General features: G+C 40.0%; 1 protein-coding gene across 1 annotated transcript in view; it reads left to right on the forward strand.

Moving 5' to 3' along the window:
• Positions 1–22,569, forward strand: part of LOC115076121 (ectonucleotide pyrophosphatase/phosphodiesterase family member 7-like) — an 82,632-nt gene that overhangs the window by 53,206 nt on the left and 6,857 nt on the right. The window contains exons 6-8 of the mRNA XM_029577244.1: positions 5,836–6,462; positions 14,105–14,342; positions 15,958–16,072. Coding sequence (XP_029433104.1) covers positions 5,836–6,462; positions 14,105–14,342; positions 15,958–16,072 — 980 coding nt within the window. The remainder of the gene's footprint in view (positions 1–5,835; positions 6,463–14,104; positions 14,343–15,957; positions 16,073–22,569) is intronic.

Here is a 22,569-nt window from a genome sequence, read left to right on the forward strand (position 1 = left end):
GTTTTGGACCATTTGGAGTGGTTTTGTATATGAGGAGGGGAGGCCAAGAAGAGTTGCGTTGCAGTAGTCTAATTTGGAGAAGATGAGGGCTTGGAGAATGGTTCTGAAATCTTTGGCGTGGAAGAGTGGTCTTATCCTTTTTAAGACTTGCAGTTTATAGAAGCAGTCTTTGGTTGTTTTGTTGATGTGGGCTTTGAAGTTCAATTTATTGTCGATTAGGACACCTAGATCCCTTACATGAGTGGTTTGTAGGTTGGTTGGAAGACAGACTGTGGGTTTGTTATCGGGAGTTATGAGTAGGACTTCAGTTTTAGATGAGTTTAGTACCAGATTGAGGCTGTTGAGGAGGCTTTTAATTTCTAGGTCTTCTTCGATCCCCGGCCCAGCAGCCGTGCGGAGGCCTCTGGCCCGGCCCCGCCCCCTCCCCGTCCCGCGTAACCCTTTGAAAATCTGGCCCATACTGTATTCAGCAGCACTTTTACCTGAAAATGTGCTGCTGAATGCCTGGGTACAGTTATCCAGGTAACTCTGCCGCTCAGCGGGCTTTTGAATATGGATCGCTACGAATCCATGGACACCAAGAAGTTTTTGAGCCACTACTGCTGAAGATCAGTTTTATGTACTATACAATTGTGTGCAAAAGTTTAGGCACCCCTGGTCTAATTGTATTTTTTTTTAATGAATCTCTACGTGAACAGAAACTGACACAACCTCTACATGGTAGAAAGGAAATTCAACTATCAAGAAAAGAGACAAGATCAAACAAGCATCGCTTAACATAAGGCACTCCTCTTTCTTTGTAGGGACATGAGGTTCTCATTTGATGTTTTTAGTGCAATAGAAAAGATTTATTAATTAAAAAAAAAAAAAGTTCACTGGAGATGAAGTTTCAGTATTATCTGGCAATTTTGCACTTATCCTAAGGTGTATGATAGATAAGACCAAGTGTTGTGCATATGATCCAGACACCGACTGGCCTGATGACACCTTTTCTATCTCAAAATTTTGAGACTCAGGAGTGTCTTCTGTTAAATGTTATTTTTCTGGGCTTGTCTCTTTTCACAAAGTTAAATACAATGGGACCGATTTTCAAGGATTTACGGGCGTAGGGGGATTACGCACGCCGGGTCTATTTTCAGAAGGCTCAGTGGCGCGCGTAAAGCCCCGAGACTTTACGCGCGGGCAGGGGGTGGGGCAGATGGTCCAGGGCGTGGCCGAGGATTCCGGCACAGAGGCCATCACGGGGGATCGCGCGCCGGCAGTCGGATGGCAGGCATAACTTCCAAAACAAAGGAACAGGGGGTTCTTTAGGGCTGGGGGGGCGGTACAGGGAGGGGAAGGTGTTGGGGGGAGGGAACGGGGAAAGCCAGCAGGGCTCCCCGAGGGCTCGGTGCGTGCAATTTGCACTAGTGTGAACCCCCTTGCGGGCGGCTGCGCGCACATGTTATAAAATTGGGCGTACATTTGTGCGCACAAATGTATGCCCGTGCGTATGTTTTAAAATCTGCCCCACTATTTTTTGTGCAATTTTTAGTTCAAATTTTATTTGCTAGTTTTTAACAGATTGAAAATTAAAAAACTATAAATATGATGTGCAAATGTTTGGATACCCTTCATTACTACTTTAAAAAAATGCTGTTAATAAACTCCAAAAAGTTGATTGTTAGGCTTTCAGTTATTCAAGTGAAGACAATTCTATGGTTGAACAAATAATCTGACCCTTCTAATCTCTCAGGTTGCGATTGTTGTTCTGTCTGTCAAAAACTATGGGCTATAAGCAGCTATCTGAGCATTTGAAAATGAAGCTACTGTAATTCGCTCTTACAAAGCAGGGGAAGGCTATAAAACAATTTCTAAACTCTTCTAGCTTACAATTTCAACCATCAGAAACAACAATGTTCAGCCTCAGCCAGTCAAGATACCGTAACTTTTATTTCTTAACAATATCTTGACTGGCTGAGGCTGAACAGTTCAGTTGTTATTTCATCAGTCCAAAGCACTTTCTTCCAAAAAGTTTCAGATATAATCAAGGTTTAATTTTGTATACTTTAGACAATGACTTTTGTGATGAGATTACAGAAAAAAATGTCTTCTGAAATCTCTCCCATTGTTGTTTAAACAACCCTGTACTGTACACCTGAGGACAGCTACTCCAATGTCAGTTAAACTTTCCAGCAGGTCATCTGCAGTGACCTGTAGGTTCCATTTTGTAGATTTGACCATTTTTCTGTTAGTTCTATCAGAAATGTTTCTGGGTCATCCAGATCTTGCCTTGGCTTCAAGTCCATGTAACTTCTATTTCTTAACAACCATGATTCTGACAGTTGAATTTTCTAGCTGGAATATTTTGAGATATTATATTGCCTTCCCCTGCTTTTTAAGCATGAATTATTTTCATTTGCAAGTGCTCAGACAGTTGCTTAGGGGAATCCATGGTTGTTAAAAATAGAACAATTAAAGCCTGAGAGGGTAGAAGTGTCAGAGTATTTGTTCATCCATGGAATTGTCGTCACCTGACTAATTGAAGTGCTAACAAGTCAATCAATCTTTCGGGCCTTATTAACAACTTTTTAACAAAAATAGTAATGAATCAACTGGAAGGGTGTCAAAATCAGCAAATAAATAGTAATTCTGCATTAAAAATTGTAGAAAGATGTTGTGTTTAACTTGTACCATGATAGGCAGTATCATCTTCTGTTCACTTAGCACTTCATTAAAACATACAATTAGAGCTCAGTGTTTGTATTTAATACAAACTGAGTGCTTGTATTGAAAAAAAAAAAAACCCAACCCAAAAAGTAGCCAGAAGCTAGAAATAAGCTAGGAGCAGTGTATACCTAAGTAAAAAAGTTGAATAGTTCAGCTCAGTTACTCACCTTGGAAAGGTGTTGAGGTAGTGTAATTGGGTTTGAATAGGGACCAACATTTGTTAATCAAGAGAGCAGTGAGTCACTCAGGCTGACTAACTTAAGTTAGACTGTTTTGGGACCCTTACTTTTCAATATATTTATAAATGATCTGGAAAGAAATACGACGAGTGAGATAATCAAATTTGCAGATGACACAAAATTGTATTGGGACTGTATTGGGACCCTTACTTTTCAATATATTTATAAATGATCTGGAAAGAAATATGACAAGTGAGATAATCAGATTTGCAGATGACACAAAATTGTTCAGAGTAGTTAAATCACAAGCAGATTATGATAAATTGCAGGAAGACCTTTTGAGACTAGAAAATTGGGCATCCAAATGGCAGATGAAATTTAATGTGGATAAGTGCAAGGTGATGCATATAGGGAAAAATAACCCATGCTACAATTACACAATGTTGGGTTCCATATTAGGTGCTACAACCCAAGAAAGAGATCTAGGTGTCATAGTGGATAACACATTGAAATCGTTGGTTCAGTGTGCTGCGGCAGTCAAAAAAGCAAACTGAATGTTGGGAATTATTAGAAAGGGAATGGTGAATAAAACGGAAAATGTCATAATGCCTCTGTATCGCTCCATGGTGAGACCGCACCTTGAATACTGTGTACAATTCTGGTCACCGCATCTCAAAAAAGATATAATTGCGATGGAGAAGGTACAGAAAAGGGCTACCAAAATGATAAGGGGAATGGAACAACTCCCCTATGAGGAAAGACTAAAGAGGTTAGGACTTTTCAGCTTGGAGAAGAGACGACTGAGGGGGGATATGATAGAGGTGTATAAAATTATGAGAGGTCCAGAACGAGTAGATGTGAATCGGTTATTTACTCTTTCGGATAGTAGAAAGACTAGGGGGGCACGCCATGAAGTTAGCATGGGGCACATTTAAAACTAATCGGAGAAAGTTCTTTTTTACTCAACGCACAATTAAACTCTGGAATTTGTTGCCAGAGGATGTGGTTAGTGCAGTTAGTATAGCTGTGTTTAAAAAAGGATTGGATAAGTTCTTGGAGGAGAAGTCCATTACCTGCTATTAAGTTCACTTAGAGAATAGCCACTGCCATTAGCAATGGTAACATGGAATAGACTTAGTTTTTGGGTACTTGCCAGGTTCTTATGGCCTGGATTGGCCACTTTTGGAAACAGGATGCTGGGCTTGATGGACCCTTGGTCTGACCCAGTATGGCATTTTCTTATGTTCTTATGAGCAAAGGTGCCTACATTTTTCCATACAACAGTATTTACCCTCAGTTCACTGCAACTCTTACAATACAGCACAACAGACATATAGGCATATAGTGACAACCAAACCTGGTTAATCCATGATTCCATTTACCCAGATGTTAGTTATGTGCAACAGCTATAATACAATCTTCAATGATTGTGCTTGAAACTCAAATGGAAATACATATAATAAAAAAAAAATCCAAACTCATCTGGGGGCAAGTCACAAGAAGTCTGTACTTTAATTAGTTACTCATTGTTTAGTTTATGTAAACTACAGCTTTGTCTGCTCTCTCCGTGTTTTAAACAGAAATCTAGTTTACAAACACATTAACCAGGATTAACCTGGTCCAACAATAGCATGTATTAAATGAGTAAGAAACCAAAGCCTTCCTGATTTAAAAGAGAACAGGACTGTAGAAAATTGCCTGCCATTGACCTTATAAGTAAGTTTCAAAACACTTCTCAGTGTTATCTTGAAATTTAGCATATCCCTAGTGAAGGATGACACTAGAGCAGTTAAATTTACAGAAAATTTGACTGCAGAGGAAGGAATTCCTGTGCACCAGTTTTTGAAAACCTGTGGTTTGCATGTTCAACTCCCAGTTCTGTAGACTCAGCTTTTTATCTTTCCGACTCACATACAATGAGAACATGTTACATTTGAGAAATAATAGTCTATTCTGTGTTCAGCACCTTGGACAAGGGTACTAAGTATTATAAAAATAAAAGCTGAATATCATTGATATCACTGGGTATTTCCTTTTGCTTATTCAAAAGTTGGCTTGGCATGTCCAGTGCTTAAGTTGAAAATTTTTAGTCATAAACTCCAACTTCTCAGCTCATAGTCGCCATTTATATTACGCACAAATAAATTTGAAATGCAATTCATTTTGGTTCCAAGTGTTTGGAATTTCAAACTCATTCGAGAGAAAGCTCCATACACAATGTACCATAGCTGGGCACTTTTACAATGTGAACATCTCAATTTCACTGTCAGTGGGATTGATAGTGTTTGTTATATTGGCTGAGCTGCAAATGAAGATTAAAGGAGAACAGCGCATGGTGCTAGGCCAAGTAGCATTACAGGCTGATAAAATTATCTCCTTCCCTAGAAGCCTTCTAGAATTCAGACAAATTACAGCCAAGTGTTTCTCAAAAAGTTATTGGTACCATAATCATTATGACAGTCAGTTTTCAAGTTTTAATCACATTAGTGATGATGTGCCGAGACAGCAGACATGAATGATTTTACTGTACCTTTCTTATTTTCTGTGTATTTGTAGGGCTTTATATTAGACTAAGGAATAAGATGATTTACGTAATTGTAAACACTATATATATGATTTTTATCTGTGAACAGTACCTTACAGGTACAGCTGGTCATGACCTACTTCACTAAACAAGTGATTGTCTTTAACGATTTATTGTAACTGAATCTTTTGTGGCACCTGTGAGAATGTACTATAGTATGCACCCACCTACATTAATTTATCTGCCTACTTGTAAACCGTTGCGATGGTATATTGCTTAGCGACGGTATAGAAAAGATTTTAAATAAATAAATAAAAGATCTATTTTGCTTGTCCTTAGTCCAAACTGCTTACACCGAGCACACATTACTTAAAATGCATCCTCTCGTCAGAAATTTAAAGCCATTTCTTTTTAAATCCACAGGGAAGAAAGACAGGTTCATTCCACTATCCTGGCGGAGGGGCAAATTACAGTGGGAAATCAGTATATCGATCATTAGTGGAGTCATTTAGCCATCCAGACTCCAATGAGACCGAGTGGCGTGAGAATATTGACATAGTCTTGAAATGGTTCATAAAAGAAGACTTTGATTTTGTAACACTGTACTATGGAGAGCCAGATAATGTGGGGCACCGTTTTGGCCCAGAAACTGAAGAAAGAAGAACTATTATTCAGCAAATTGATAGAACTATTGGCTACCTCATAAATGCTATTGAGGTACATAACTTAAAAGACAAACTTAATGTTATCATTACATCTGACCATGGAATGACCACTATTAAGAAAGCACCTGAAATAGAGGAAATTTTACTGTCACGTAATATCAGCTTCAAGAATTTGACTGCATTTGACATAGTAGACTATGGTGGCCATGGGATGATATTACCTAAGCCAGGGAAAGAAGAGGAGTTATATCAAGCTCTGAAAAATGCTCATCCTCATCTACATGTTTTCAAGAAAGATGAATTTCCAGTTGATCTCCATTATGCTAAAAATGATCGAATTTTACCAATCATATTATATGGAGACCTGGGTTATAACATTAACGGAGTAAGTTCAATTTGTTATTTATTTATTTATTATTCATTTTTGTTCTTCCTTTCAGTTTTGTTTTTCTGAATTCTTTTCCACTGAGCTGTTCAGAAGTTAACGATCAACTCCAGCATATCTTTGCTTTCTTCCATATTCAGGCCAAGGCATACAGCACCTGTGACTGACAAAGCAAACGCCTACAGGAACTGCCTCTAATGCTGCTCCTTGGTTGGACGCTATATAGTTATGCAAAACTACATAGTAAAGTTAGGCTGAAAGAATGCAGCATTACATCAGGTTCAATCATGTCAACACTACCTACGTTTGGGTGCTATCATAAAGGAAGTTCTCTCTCGCTCCTCTTTTTCTGTAGCACTTTCTACTTAAGATCCTCAATTAGAATCAAATCCGTCTCTCGGGCCATCTGTCACTAGTCTAGGAATTCCTTTGGTTTTGTTTTTTTTCTTTTTGAGTTTGCTTGCAAAAGGAACCCACAGTGCTGCTTGAACTTTGCACGCCCTCCCTCAGCCTTTACCCCATTATCTGTCCGCTACCAAAGCAAAGTTTCATTATCAAGTTACCATTGGATCCCTTTAAATTAATAAGGAGACATTAGAGGCAAAATGGAGTGAGGAGTAAAACCAAAAGTAGACAAAAGTGCAGTTCAAATATTGCAAGGATTCCAGGGGACACTGAAACTTGCATTAAACCAACTTTATTTTCTGCAGAGACTGGCAAGAATGTGGTTCTCTTGATCTCACGGAGGTCCATAGTCAGCAGGCTACTAAGTGGTAACTTTACATCAATATTCAGCCCGATAAGGCTGCCGCTGCTGAATACACCTGCCTGAAGTTAACCAGGTAACTTTAGGACATTCCTCGGACCCGACGTAGCTGGTTAAATTTAACCAGATCGCCTGCTCCCGGGATACATTGCAACCATGCTGCTGGAATGCCCCCTGCTCTGCCTCTTTTATCCTGGTAAAATGTATTCACGTGGCAGGGAGGGAAATTTAAAACTCGGGGTTTGTCCAGGCAACTCAAAGTTACCTGGACAACCGCTTTCGAATCTCAAACTCATCGTTCTTATTAAATTTTAATTCAGCATGAGCAGTGAGCACCATCATTACTTATGCATCTAGAGGAATAAGAAAATATTCCACTCAACCTTTACTGAACATGCTGATTTTCTTTCCCCAAACTAAACGGAAATAAATGTACTTTTCTAAGGATATAGGTTTTTTTTACTTAATTTTCCACAACATTTCTCTTATGAAATGAGATTCCTCTCATGGAACATGAATGCTTTTGTTTTTACTCTTTACTTCCAAAGGTAAAAAAAAAAGAAGAAGAAAGAAAAGAATAAGTCATAATTAATGGGTTACTAAATAGAAGAGTGACTTGCTAACTCCTTTTCACATTACCTGCTATGTTTTATTAATATTTCAGAACAAGAAAGTTCTCCTGCAGCCAATCAGCTGCCAGCTCCTGCAAGCTCTAGCTCACAGAAGTCCACTGGGACTTTACAGTAGGAGAAAAAAAATCAGGAGCTAAATATCTCCAGATACTCATTTATCGGTCTCAGAAATCTGGCAGGTCAGATTCTTTAAAATCAGCTAATAATTTGGATACATGCGAGAAACCATTTCCAGAAGGAAGCAAAAAGAAATGAACAGTTCTGCTGTCCAAATATATTGCAACTTAATTACACCCCAGGGAGTCTTCCTTTTAAACCTATTTAAGTTACTGCAGGTGCACATGTAAGTGGAAGTGCAGAGATTTATCCTACTGTTTTATAAATTGCGTAGAGAGCTACACAGTTTATAAAATACTGGGTATTTATGCTGGGAAGGCATGTGCTTATGTTACAGAATGCACATATATTTCCAATGCAATGCAATGAAAACTCTTATTTTTCTTATTTTATAACCATATGTGCATAAAAAAAATAACATATACGCGTAAAAACATATTTTATAACATACACGCATAGACCGTTTGAAAATACATACTTGTGCATGTACTTGAAATCACCAGTTCACAGATACCTTTGCCAGTTCACCCAGTCCATCTCCAGTTCATGTAGACCCTCTAGCACTTCACCCTGAACCCCCACCAGTTCACCCAGACCTTCCACCCAAACATTGCAGGCAACAGACAAGTCCGATTTCAATTGCCCTAGTTAATTAGCAGGTGTGAAATTGCACAACTACCTTAGATGACTGATATACAAGTATTTCTTATAAAATAGCAAATTCTGTGCATACCTCTTCACCCCGACCCAGGACACCCCTGGACTGTTCCTTTATTACACCAGAAAAACGTGCGCGCAAAACGAAAAATACGCATGAACTTTTGATGTTTATAAAATAGCACATCCGTGAATACAGGCTACTTACCTGCGTATATGCTAATTGTCCATGCATAAACTCTTTCAAAATGTACTCGTTATTGCATATTTAGCCTGACCGGTAAGAATTGTAGAAATTTGCACACTTGTGCAAGTTCCTAATTAGCCAAGGAAAATGCCTAACTCAGTTCATGTGTCTCAAGCCGTGTATCCCTGCCTGGTAACTAACAGAACTTCAAGCTGCAGCATGAACTGGGGTGGCAACTACACGTGGGACTGGCCCAAACTGTGTCAGTGTGAAAACTGAATGTTACACATAGGGCCAGATTTTTAAACCTACGCGTGGGCATAGATTTGTGCACGCAACCCGGCCCGCCCATTTTTTCAAGCCCCGCGACATACGCGCGTCCCGGGGCTTGCGCGCGTCGCCGGGCCTATGCAAAATAGGCTCGGCGCGCGCAGGAGCGGGTTTTCGGGGTTACGCGCGTAATATACATGTGTAACCCTTTGAAAATCCACCCCATAGAGTACAATTAAACTGATGCAGATGGGGGAAACGTATGGACTACCCATGAGACTCACAGGCTCATGGATATATTGTAAACCAGCCCCTATTTCCCCTTTGGGAAAAGGTATCTGCACTACAGATGAGGGGGAGAGAATGTTCAGACAAGGGTTTTACGTAGGTAAACACCTGTTTATCCATGTAAAAAGTTGTGAAAGTTACCCTCCCAGCAGCTTTTATTCCCTCAGCAACATGCACAAAGACCGAGCTCTGGCCTCCAAAACATCACAGGCGGGAAACATCTGAGCAAGATGACCCAAACTCCTTTTGCCCCAGATAACAGCAATCTTCTGAAGCTTATGATGCTTGCCTGGATCCTCTAATATCATGTTCAGCTCCTTGCCCTTCCCCCAAACACCTACATGTGCCCTTCACCTAAGGTAGTACTGTAGGAAACTGTAATTAAAAGACATCACCAAAGCTAGTAAAACTGCTAGCAGAGGCTCAAGTCCTGGTCAAAGAGCAGAGCTGATAAAACAGCTTACCCGATAGTATTTGGGTCATAAAGGCGCTGCTTTTAAGCTTTGCTTATATTACATAGAACATATTTTTCATAGGCAGGCAATCATTCAGTTACTGCCCAAGGTAAGAGGTGGTTTAAAAGGACTTCAGTTATCAGAGGGGCACACACATTCTTCAAGGCATGGAGTTTCTTCGGCCGCTGGGAGCTTTCGTTTTGTTCCGGCCACAGAAGGGCAGTTTGTGATGTCAGGGTTCTCCTTCGTTCCTCTGATGGGGAAGGCTTTCGGACATCATTGCTCTGCTGGTACTGGTGCAAAACAAACTCCCAGCAGCAGCAAGGGTACAACTGGAAGGATACCTTCCCTTGACGCCCATGGATCTTGAGCCCCTAGCTCCCCTTTTCAGATACTAATGAACTAATAAGTGCAGGAGCGGAGCACAGAGTCGGTCAGGCTTCCCACCTCATAACCAACATTTGCCACATCTGACAGGATATGAGAAAGTCAAATATCTCCAGAAAGGGCAAGATTCCTGGCCAAGACATTAAAGAGGCCATTTTCAAAGGGAGTCGCTGTGAGTAAACAGGAGCTTACCCAGAGAGAAGGCATCTTTGAAACCTACTCCCCATGTATGCTGTCAACAGGGCACATACTTTCTCCTGCAGCATACAGGGAGAGAAACTGGGGAGGGCCTGCTCGGGCACCCGCAGGGATTTTAGTTGGACCTTTCCCGCATTTGCAGGCTAGGTCAGTTTGAAATCCCCGCCTGCTCTTGAAGCCAGATGTTTTGCACCTGCAATATATGAGGGTTAAAACAATCCCCTGCGACACAGCGGCCCACAGGATTTTCAAAGAGAAAATTTGCATTTTGTCAGAGCTACATGCATTACTCTGAAGGGGAAAAGTGCCTGTAGAAAAAGCAAGCACAGATATCCGCGGATACTTTTTCACCAGTCAATTACCAAAGAGAAAGAACATGTGCACTTTCCCTTTGAGAACTTTCCCTTTGAGAACTGTTTTGCAGGTCAAAAGATCTTTGGACTTTGCAACCATGTGGCCTGTTTTAAAAGTTGCCTCCAACTCACTGTTCCCCTGTATGAGTGTGTTTTTGGAAAGGGGCTGACCCATTCTCTGTAAGAAGAGATGACTCTAAAAAGACCAGGACACAGCTAGAAGAGAGAGATCTGCAGCTAGATCTAGATTAGTGTCCCACCTCTTATAACAGCACTCCAGAAGAGCTGACTTGAAAATTGGTTGTGCTGAAATGCTCCCCTATGGGCTGCTTTATCATGCTATATACCTTGGGGCTTCTGCTGGCTGCCTCCTGACCTCCTTCAGGGTCTGCCAGAGTGCTGGGACAGTGGTATAGGTTCCCGCCCCAGGAAACCCCTCCTTAATGTTGCCCCACTCCTGAGGTATTGCTAAATAACTTACAAAGAAAACAGATAGGTTTACTGCTTAAGGGTGCACAGCAGGAAACAATAATGCAATAGTGACAGCAGGGCATTTCAAAGCAGATGACCTTCAAGTCTGCTATGCTAAAGTGCTGCCGTAAATAGAAGCTCCAAAATTTGGAAATTATTAATAAGGATTCTAAAAATGTCTATTTAAGAATATTGTGTAGGAGTAGTTTGTTTTGGCTGGATTTTATTAGCGACTTCACCGTTCAAGATCCTGGCCAAATACTGCTTGGCGGCAATGGTGGAACTGTGCTCTTGTCATACTCTGTAAAAGTTGCAGATCCTCCACTGCTGAACCTGCAGCTTTCTCTTTGTGGCACGACAGTGACATACAGTGGTCAAAAAGAGAAGTCAGCCTGTGCATTGCAAAACTATCTGTCTTTCAGATAATGTATCAGTTTAGAAATACCCCAGCTGAGGAAAAATAAGAGTGCAAAAGACTTATACGGTACTGCTATGTACGGCACTCCAGGTGTAGTGCAGAAAGTAACTACAGTACAGTCAAGATTTTTTTTTCCCGAAACTATTACTTTGCATTTATATTTCCCAAAAATGAAACACTGAAGTCAGGAGTTTGAATTGCAAATTAAGAGACTTCGTCACTACAGAGGGAGGAAGGCTTTGTGAATTCTAACCTTGCTCTGCCATTGACGTTATGTGACATTGGACAAATCGCTTTATCCTATTCCATTCCAATTAAGTAGCTTATTACTGTAATAATAACAATGTTCTTCCCCCTTATGAATCTGTAGTGTAATATTTAAATCGATATATACAGAGCTCTACCTTACAGGAGACTGTGCTTCCTTGACTGATTGATTTGCACAAAACTGAAACAATGTGATAGTTATCATCAATACAAAATGCATTTATTTATTTCAGTTTGATGTAACCCAGGGGCTGATGTCCTCTGACAGAACTCCATTTCATGAACTTATCCTGTTATAACTTTCCATACTGTCCTTAAGCCCTTTTGTATCGATTACCTCTCATGGGGGAACATAATCTCCAAGGCCTCAAAGGTTGTTTAATAGTCTTTAAGGCTCACAGTAATGATCACACTGGATATTGGATGTGATTCCAACATAAAAATAGAAGTGACTAACAATAAAACAAGCCCTTGTTCAATGCAGTCTATTTACATTCTCAGTTTCCAATAAATCTGTGACACTTTTTCTGTCCTTCTGTTTCGGAGCTCCATTGTAGAACTAGTAGAATAGGATTCTTCATTGAATTCAGATGGCATATAATGCATTCCCACTTGTCATACCTTGATTCAGATGACTACTTCTCATCCACCCTCCTCCAACATATCCTGATGATATTTCAGTGTTTTACATCGGATATGTGCCACTGTTCTCCTTTACTTGCATGGCTCTCCTCCTATCAGGAATGAATGTGAGTCCATTTGTTCTGTCGACCTTTGAAGGGTCCTTGGATCTCCCTGAGTGAGAGACTCCTGAAAACTCCTTACCAAGTGATGGTGCCTGAATTCCCTTGGCCCTGGGGAATTTAGCTGATGGACCAAAAATAAAATCCAGGCTTCAATAAGCAACAAAAGGTGACAGAGGGATGGATAAACTTCCTCCAACATAAAATCCAAAAGAAGTAAACTAGGTTGTCCAAGAAGAGAGGATGTGTTACCCTTTCTTCCAGACTTTGCTCCTTAAGGCCCAGAGTTGCTCCCCTACAAGCAAAACTAGGAGTCGGAAAACTTCCATCCTGCCTACTCAACGGTCAACTAAAATTCCATACCACAAAATCATATTCCTGCTTTTTTATAAAGCCAGTGCCATTAATAATTCTCCTAAAAAATCAGACCATTACATATAAATATGGATTTATATGACCATCATAAATGCTCTCATAAGTCACTGCACACTAAGTACTTGGTACTGATGCTCATGTATTTAGTTATAATCATTAGTCAGAACCCTCAACATATTTCTTGCATTTTGTGAACTGCATACAATTAGTCCCCAAAACGCTTTTCTTTCTTAAAATATGATGATTCTCAAGAAAGTCCACCGAACACTGGAACAGTGTTATCTGGAAACCGATGTGATATCTCGATCGAATGTCGGTATACAAAAGAAATAAATAAATAAATAAATAAATAAACAGGGTTTCAAGATAAAAAATCTCTGCTTCAGGGGTTCCAAGTTGCTCTGCTCATGCTGGCAAACTACAAAGAAACCAAAATACCATTTTTAAAGGAACCAGATATGAAAAGGAAGCAATCAGATTCATGAAGTCAACAGGTATATTCATCCACACAGTTTAATTAAACATCATGAATAGGAGATATCCAGATAGGAATTCATAAGGTGAGCACTGTATATTTTCATTCAGTTCTGAAGGTGATAGTGTTGTAAGATGTTCTCTTCAATTAAGCAAGATCTGCATATCACCCCCTCTCTTCGTTGGAGTGATCTGTTCTATCACAGACTACTGAAGCTGGCTGAATGAATGATTGCATGCTTTCATACACTACTCAAATACATAACCTAGCAGGCAGAGTTTTGACTTTGGCCTGCTGTTAAAAATCATAAAGAGAGGAAAATGGGTCAGAAGGTTTCATGGAGTCAATGGGCAATTGCCTAGAGCATTTCTCTTGCTGATGTTCTAGGCCTTGGCCTAGCCCATTTACAGAACTAATAGTACATTAAAAGACCACCTAATCAAAGGGTTCTTCCATGTCATACCAGAATGACTACCCTTGATAAACGGGAAACTACCATGAGTATTATAAAATGAATACTGGAAGTTGCTTCTGTTATTTCCTCCCTGGAATATATTTTTTTTGCTTCTCTGTTGCCTTTCAGAGGTTTATTATTTATGTTAACAAAGGAGATCATGGATTTGATAATAAGCATATGGACATGAAGATGATATTCCGAGCATTTGGCCCAGATTTTAAGAAGAATTATTTGGCTGAACCCTTTGATAGCATCCATATCTATCCACTCATGTGCAAACTCCTTGGGGTCAATCCTGAGCCCAACAATGGCTCCTTGGTGTTTACCCAAGAAATGCTCCTAGACGAATCTCCAGATCAGCCAAGTAAGTGTGGCACAGTGCCCGCCTATAAATAGTGACAGATGGTAACATTTGATTAGCACATTGCAGTCATTTTTTAGATCTGAAACAAATGAGTTTTAAAGTCTGTATTTGTTTCCATAGCAACAAGAAGTTTCACTAAATTCAGTGTCTTCTGGATTTTTATCAGGTTATATTATGCATTTTTTGTGTTATGTATAATGAAGTTCACAAAGCTTACAGTAGCAAAGTAATACGCCTTGTAAGGAGCAGTCACTGGACAAAATGGTGCCTAGGGCAAGAGTTGCTTCCGGTGTCCCCCTTCTACCACTCATGCATAGGACCTCAGCGTGCTTGTGGATAGTACCTTGAAACCTTCGGTTCAGTGTGTGGCAGCGGTCAAAAAGGCAAATAGAATGTTAGGAATTATTTGGAAAGGAACTGAGAACAAAACTGAGAATATCATAATGCCCTGGTATAGTTCCATGGTGTGAATACCGTTTGCAGTTCTGGTCACTCCACCTCGAAAAAGCCATAGCAGAACTAGAAAAGGTACTGAGAAGGGCATTAAAAATGAAAAAGGGGAAGGAAAAGGTGCCTTATGAAGTAAGGTTAAACAGAGAAGAGAAAACTGAGAGGGGATATGACTGAGATTTATAAATTCATGCGTGGGATGGACCGGATAAAACTAAAGAATGGTTATTTACTCTTTCAAATAACACTAGAACTAGGGGACACTTCATGAAATTCACACACAATCAAGCTATGTTGCCAGAGGATGTGATTAAGGTGACTAACATAGCGGGGTTCAAAAGAGGATTGGACAAGTTCCTGAAGGAAAAGTCCATAAACAGTTACTAGCCAGGAAGACATGGGAAAGCCGGCGCTTATCGCTAGGAGTGAGATACAAGAAACAGATCAACTGTTGGGGATATGTCAGATATTTGTGACCTGGACTGGCCAATGTCAGAGACAGGATGCTGGGCTCGATGAACCTTGGTCTGACTCAACATGGCACTTATATTCCCTTTTGGGCTTGCGGATTCACAGATAAAAATGCAGCGTGTTGCCTACTTTGGCCTGGTGCTCAGGTTGGTTGCACTGCTTGCTTACCCCTTACAGCAGCACCAGCTTTGTATGGCAATTGAGGTGCACCTATTTAACATTTTAACTGAAGGACACTAAAATGGCAGTTGTATGTGAAACCTAAAACAGATCTTTCTTCTTTACCTTTCTCTGGAGCTCTCAGCTGTCTACACTTCTGGTCTGACTCAGGATCTGGCCTTATATGCTTGTCTGATACAGTGTCAAAAATCACCATTCCTGGCTACAGCAAGGGCTTGGAATTGCCAGGATATGATGTGGCTACCTGACAGGACTGGATGGTGGGGCAAGCCTTAGTAAGATCAGGCTCTAAATCATATTTTTTATCTGAACAATCATTAACCCTTTGTAGTTCAAGTGAACTCCTTGGTACCAAGAGTCATTAAGAGCCCAGTATATAAAAGGAATTTTCCCACTAGTGCAAAATGTGAGAAAACGTAGTCAGACCAACTGTTTCCTATTGGTATTGACTACCAGTCTCAAAGGCCAGTCAATATATAACACTTACACTGTATTTTCATAACGTGTTTTCCAGGTCACAAAGAAGAAAGCATATTTGTGACTGTCATAGCCTTAAGTGTGGTGGTAGCCATTCTTGTATTAATATTCATTGTCTATGTACCCTACACCGCTATTAAACGAAAGAAGGGGTAAGTAATTCTGTTTCAAATTTGCAAACACAGTCTACCAAGGCAATTTCCCTTCAGCTCCTCTTCCTCCATGTTCAAAGGTTGCAGATCAGATATTTTGTCATAAACACACATATAATTTGCTCCTGTGGTTCGCTTGCAATTGCAGTGATTGGGTACAGAGGGTGACACACAGAGACAGCAAAAAAAATATTTAGCAAAGGAAGGAAAATAAAAAAAAAACTTGAGGCAATATTCAAAGAAGCCTCCAACATCTAACTTATTGAGCTAAAGTTAGCCGGAGAACTTAAGCAAGATATTCTGCACAATAAATATTGTAATGAATATTTCCAAATAAAGCTATCCAGATAAACCTACCAGGATAACTTTGCAACCTAACCAGCTGAATATGAATATCTCTGGTTAGGTTGCAAAGTTATCTGGGTAGGTTTACTCAGATAACTTAATAGTCCATATTCAAAGAATATCACTGGTTACCTCAAAACAAAAAAAAGCTCCTGTGAGGGCCTCGAGGACCAATCCTGTGTCCTCCCACCCCAAAGATCCCCAAACCCCCTAAAAAAGATAATTAAAGATGCAGGCCTAAGCCTTCCACCCCTCTCCCCCAACTTAAAATAAATAAATATTGTAATGGTTGCAGCAATTAGTTCCCTCTCCCTTCCCTCCTTCCAAATACAGTCTTACCCTCCCCACACCTTTAATTCCAGCCAGGAGCTTGGATCTTGCATCTGGCTCCCAATACATCCTGCCTTGCTCTGACAGTAACACTACTCACATAGGTCACCAGCATTACGGTCAGAGTATTACTTTGGTTGCAGTGCTGATAGTGCTGGAACCTGAAGCCTGAGTCCTGATGCTGAAACCTCAGCCTAGGCCCAAGGCCAGTTACCAGCTCTCTTTGTTGGGACTTCGGCCTGGCATGCAGGGACCAGGCCTCCAGACATTTTCGTCTGTCGATGGTCCTCTTTAAAATGGTGCCCTCCGTTTAGAGGATGCGCTGGAGTGACGTCTCTCTGGTTCCTTTCTCCAGACCTGGGCCTGGGCCTAGGCTGAGTCCCAGATGACAGAATTTGGCCTCCAGGTTGAGCCCTGACATTGGGCTTGGGTCGAGGCAACGGCACCAGATATTGGACTTGGGCAGAGGCTGAGGCGTCAGGATCTGGCATTGGCCCAAGGCTCCAGTGATGGGACGTGACCTCCGAGCCAGGCCCCAGCACCAGGCCTGGGTCTAGGCCCAGGATTTGGGCTGGCCGCATCTTTGGGACCCCCCACGGATGGAGTAAGTGGGGGGGCCGAAGTGTTTTCTTGGCTCCAACAATTTTTGGGAGGGTGGAAGAGATGTGGCGCAGAGGGGCCTGGGGAGGCCCCATTGTGTTTGTTGTTTGTTTTTTTTTTGTTTTCTTTTGGGGGGAATTAGGTTTATTTCATTTCTGAAAACTACAAAAGCAAAAAAGAAAAAACTCCAAAAATGAAAAAAAAGCCCGAAATGAAATTGTTTTTCCCTGCATATCTTTATCTGATATAAAAAAAAGAAAAAAGCAGTACTGCAAGATGTTCTATGCAATGTGTTGCACTTTTCAATGATCAAAACAACTTGTGATACCCCCCAGAGAATCTCACTTGCCCTCATTTTTTTGTGTAGTCTATCTGCATCGGCACCTCAGGTTGAGGCTTAAGGTCTCTTCTTTTCCTTCACAATAATGGAGAATGACTGTTCTAGTTCTCTGGTGAGGGACTGGGTGAGGCGTCAGGAAAGAAGCAAACTTTTTTTTTTTTTTAACCTAGATGCATCAATACTCCATGAAATCTATCAGTGTGATTAATAAGTCCATATCACATCTTTTCACAGGTCAAAACAAAAAAAGAAAGAGAAGAATGAAGTGCAACCAATGACGATATTCTGAGACGGTTTAAGTGGCAAGGAATATCATGTTGTATCTGTGTACATGAGCTAGGACTCCACGTGAATGAATATGAAAAATCCTATTTCACAAGTTGTGTTTTTTTTTTCTCTTCTGTTCACTGAAGTCGAGGCACTTAAAGTTGGGAAACCATCATATGTTCCAACTCTTTCAGCTTGGTTACACATGACTTAGTGTAAACCCAGAGCTATGGGAAGGGCCACATAAATGACTCCACCTCTCAGCTGCGTGATCTAGAATGGGCATGGGTAGCACTAAAGGTTCTCCCAGGGCTGGGGAGGAGAGGCTGGAGCAGAAAATAAAATAACATGAAATAAAACAACACATATTACCATTGCAACTAATATCAGTGTAAGCACATTCACAAAACATATTTATATTTGTATACTCTATAGGAAACAGAAGCACATGGCATTATAGTAAAAGAAGAATTTATTAGCATTGGAAAATTAAGAAAATTAGATTGTTGTGACTTATTACAGAAATCCACTAACTCTGGCCTTTTTCTCAGTTCAGCTCAAGCAAATTTAAAAAATAGGATTTCAAAGTTCCCATCTAAATTCTGACCAGTCTATCAGCAAAAATTCTCAGTTTAATCTCACATGATTGTTATTGAATACTTTAGATGACCTTCTCTGCAATCCAGATAGTTGATTAAGCAATTGCTGATGCTCGAGTAAATCCACGATTGTTTCTAGTGCTCCTTGTGGATTCAGGATCAGCTTGCCTCACAGAGATGATGTCCAAATCCTCACAAAAGAAATAACATTCCCTCTCTATTCTTCTGAAACTAAATTTTCCTAACACTAAATGGATGTAAAACTTGAAAAACATTGGCAAAAAAATCCTTCAGAAAAATCACTAAAAAGACACAAATCTTACCTATCTCAATAGGGAACCCTAACAAATAAATCAAAAAGAGACTACTATGCAAACAGACACATGGAGTAATTTTCAGCTCAAAACGTCTATTCGAGACAGTTAAGAGTCTGATTAAAGACCCTTTATCACTCCAAACAATAAACAATTCATTCACTAAAATATCATGTAATGACCTCGCAGCAGCTTTAACCGAAAAAATTCAGAGGCTGAAACAACAAATCACCAACACCATCTCTCCTTACAATTCAGAAGTTATGGATACAAATGATAAATGGTCATCCTTTGACCCAGTCTAAAACTAGAAATAAGCAAAATCATAACAAAACAAAAACCAGCTACTCACCCTCGTGACCTGATTCCAGCCTCTTTGCTGAAGCAAGTAAACCAAACCATAACCCCACAATCACAATGCTTATCAACCCTACCCTCACAGAAGGATATATGCCCCAAAATTTAAAACAGGCAGTTATAAAACCAATTCTGAAAAATAAATCAGGAAGATCTGACGATTGGGATAACTACCAACCAATCTCTAACTTAACCTTCCTTGCGAAAATTCTTGAAAAGACATTTCTTTCCCAATTAGAGTCTCATCTAGAAGACAAAAAAACCCCATACCCTAAACAGTTTATCTTCAGGGAGAATTGCTCAACAGAAACTCTTTTGCAATCCATAATAGACCCTATACTGTGGGGCTTCGACTCCAATAAATCATATTGCCTAGTACTGATCGACTTAACAGCTGCCTTCGACATTGTTGAGGATAATCTTCTATGCCACCAGCTGAGAAACATAGCGATTGATGGAAATATACTAAAATGGTTTGCCTCTTCCCTCACTGACAGATCTTTCCAAAAACAGCATCACTTATTTATGAATATATGATCACCATAAAAGAAAAACGTGCACAACTGACACTATCAATGAACCCGAAAAAAACCGAACTAATTTGGTTGAGCCAAAACCCACCAAAATCTATTCCACCTGGTATTGATCTTAGAAATTGCCAACTAATTCCAGCAGCTCAGGAAAGGGATCTTGGTGTCCAAATCGACAAAAACTGAACTATGAAGACCCACATTAGCAAACTGATTAAATCTGGTTTCTACAAACTATGAATCCTGAGCCGACTGAAACCTCTACTAAGCACACTTCAGCACCATTTTAAAATCTCTAATATTCTCAAACTTAGACTACTGAAATTCCCTATGTCAAGGCTTCCAGCTAGTCACCTTAAACCACTCCAACTATTGCAAAATGCTGCAGCTAGACTACTGACCAGAAAAAGAAAATTTGACCACATCACACCACCCCTGATAGCACTGCATTGGCTCCCTGTACAGACGAGAATAATATACAAAGTTCTAACAATAATATACAACATGAATCCAAACAATGATTTGATGAGAATAACATTTAAACCACATATTCCCACATGAGCGCTTAGATCTCAGAGCAAAGGCCTGCTAGAAATCCCAACCACAAAAAATTCTCATCTAACGTAAACGAGAGACAGAGCGATATCAATTGCAGGCCCAATGCTATGAAACCCAATGCCAGAGAATCTTCAAATAATAACCAACATTAAGAAATTTAAGAAAGAACTGAAAACATGGCTATTCAATAACGCCTACTCTCTGACTGGTATAACCAATTTCCCCTCACTCTGATAATCATCTATGTCCTGCACATTACCTCATACTCTTAGCCCCCCCATAACAATTACAAATGCATCTTATATGTCTGTCCTTGAAGTACACCCTTAGATTTGGAATATTTACCTTGAATGTTTACCTGTATGTATACCTGCCTTTGTAACTCATCCTTTGTCTATGAGTGTTAAACCTGTACATCATTATGATCTAGTGATTCTCACAAGGAATTACGGTATATAAAAACACTCAAATAAATAAATAAATGCAAGGACTATGCTAATACTGTTCAGTTAATTTGAAAATAAACAAACCAAGCCATATCTAAAAGATCAACTCATTAGTATTCAATCCCTTGCTTTTTATTGGCTACTAAGAATGCATATAAGTAAAGTGTCTTTTAACTAAGTGCTAATGCAAAAATACATCATTCGTTAGTTCAAATGTAATTAGTATTTCGTAGACTGATCAAGAAAAGTTAATTATAATAAATTCTAGTATCCCCCCCTTTTCCATAATGTCCACCTAGTATCCGTGTAGTCTCAAATACTATAGCATGGGCTTCCAGCCAACATGAGCCCCTGCTGTGACACAAAGGATTTCCCAGAGACATCGAAACAAAGTAATAATCATCATAAGGAAGTATTAATGGCCCTTTTGTGGCTTTCAAAAGCAGCATTTTCTTTTCTCCTATTTGACATGAGTTTAAAAAAAAGTGGTCAGGGGCCATCTCCTTTCTTACTTAATTTACCTTAGCCAGGCAGGAAACGAAAATGTAATAAGCCACTAGCTTACATTTAATTTTTTCACCCGCTCTGTAGTTACCTCTTTCTCCCAAACAAGTAGAAGGAGCACCATTCAATCTAGCCGCAGTTCTAGTCCAAATGCATTTATGGCACTATTCCCAACTTTGTCACCCGCACCCCCCTGAAAGCACTGCTCAAGTTTGAAAACTAAAACAGTCTGTCTCCTCAACAACTTAGCTTCAAAGCAAGTTTGGCTGAGATATCTTCAGCCTTTCAAAAGTTATAAAGGGAGACACACACACAAAGACAGAGACCACATCACCCACAAACATCAATACGATCTGAAAAGCCTCTCTTTGAATCGAACTGAGGCTAAAAACAAACGAAATGCTTATGACGCACTCAAGGAACATTCATTAGATGTTCCCAGTCATTGAGGACAGGATAAACCACAGTCACCCATGCAAAAAGACAGCCACACCCTCACAAATACAGAATAAGTGATCACAAGTTAGAAATGTACGGACAAAATCCCCAGGGCAGACTCTGCATGTTGTGCAACATTAAAAGAACAGAAACAAAAATAAATTTCTTCCTGTACTGTACAAAATACAAAGATATGAGAGATGCATAGTTCCCAACGCTGAAAAAGAAAATCAGACTTTCCACAAAAGAATGGGTAGGAAAAACTCTAGTTCTCAAATGATAAACAGCAACTATAGCAGCAAAATACATTGAGACCGAGATTCCAAAAAAATGCTGAGCTCCTAAATTTAGCCACATGACGGTGATTTATCATTTTGCGTTAGAGAGTACATTGTACAAATCAACTTCTCTTTTACCTTTCATCGCTCCAAATCACAGAAAATTTTCAGTGATGTCAACTTTGCTATTCGTACCTCTGTGTATTTAAAACTGCCCCGCCCCCCCCCCCCCCAAACCCCACCCAGAGTTAAACATGCCTGCTCTTACAGTGGTATAAATAGTAAAGTTATATATTGGTCTCTACAGTGTCTCTCTCTCTTTCTCCCCTCCCCTGAATAGGATTATACAGCGTACGATGTGAAAATTAGCGCTGGTGCGATAAATTTATCACAGCTTGCGGAAATTACCTGTGCGATGTGGGAGCAGGGAAATTAGCCTAATACTTTCTTTTTTTATTTTTTTATCACAGAGGCTATTTTCACTATATTTATTGCTTTTTGATTAATCTAGGTCTAAGTTAGGGGTCTATCATAGGGGCATATTTTCAGCCAATTTAGTAACCTAAGTTATCAGCTGAAAATTCATGCAAA

This window comes from Rhinatrema bivittatum, chromosome 14, assembly GCF_901001135.1.
Source record: "Rhinatrema bivittatum chromosome 14, aRhiBiv1.1, whole genome shotgun sequence".
Lineage (NCBI taxonomy): Eukaryota > Metazoa > Chordata > Amphibia > Gymnophiona > Rhinatrematidae > Rhinatrema > Rhinatrema bivittatum.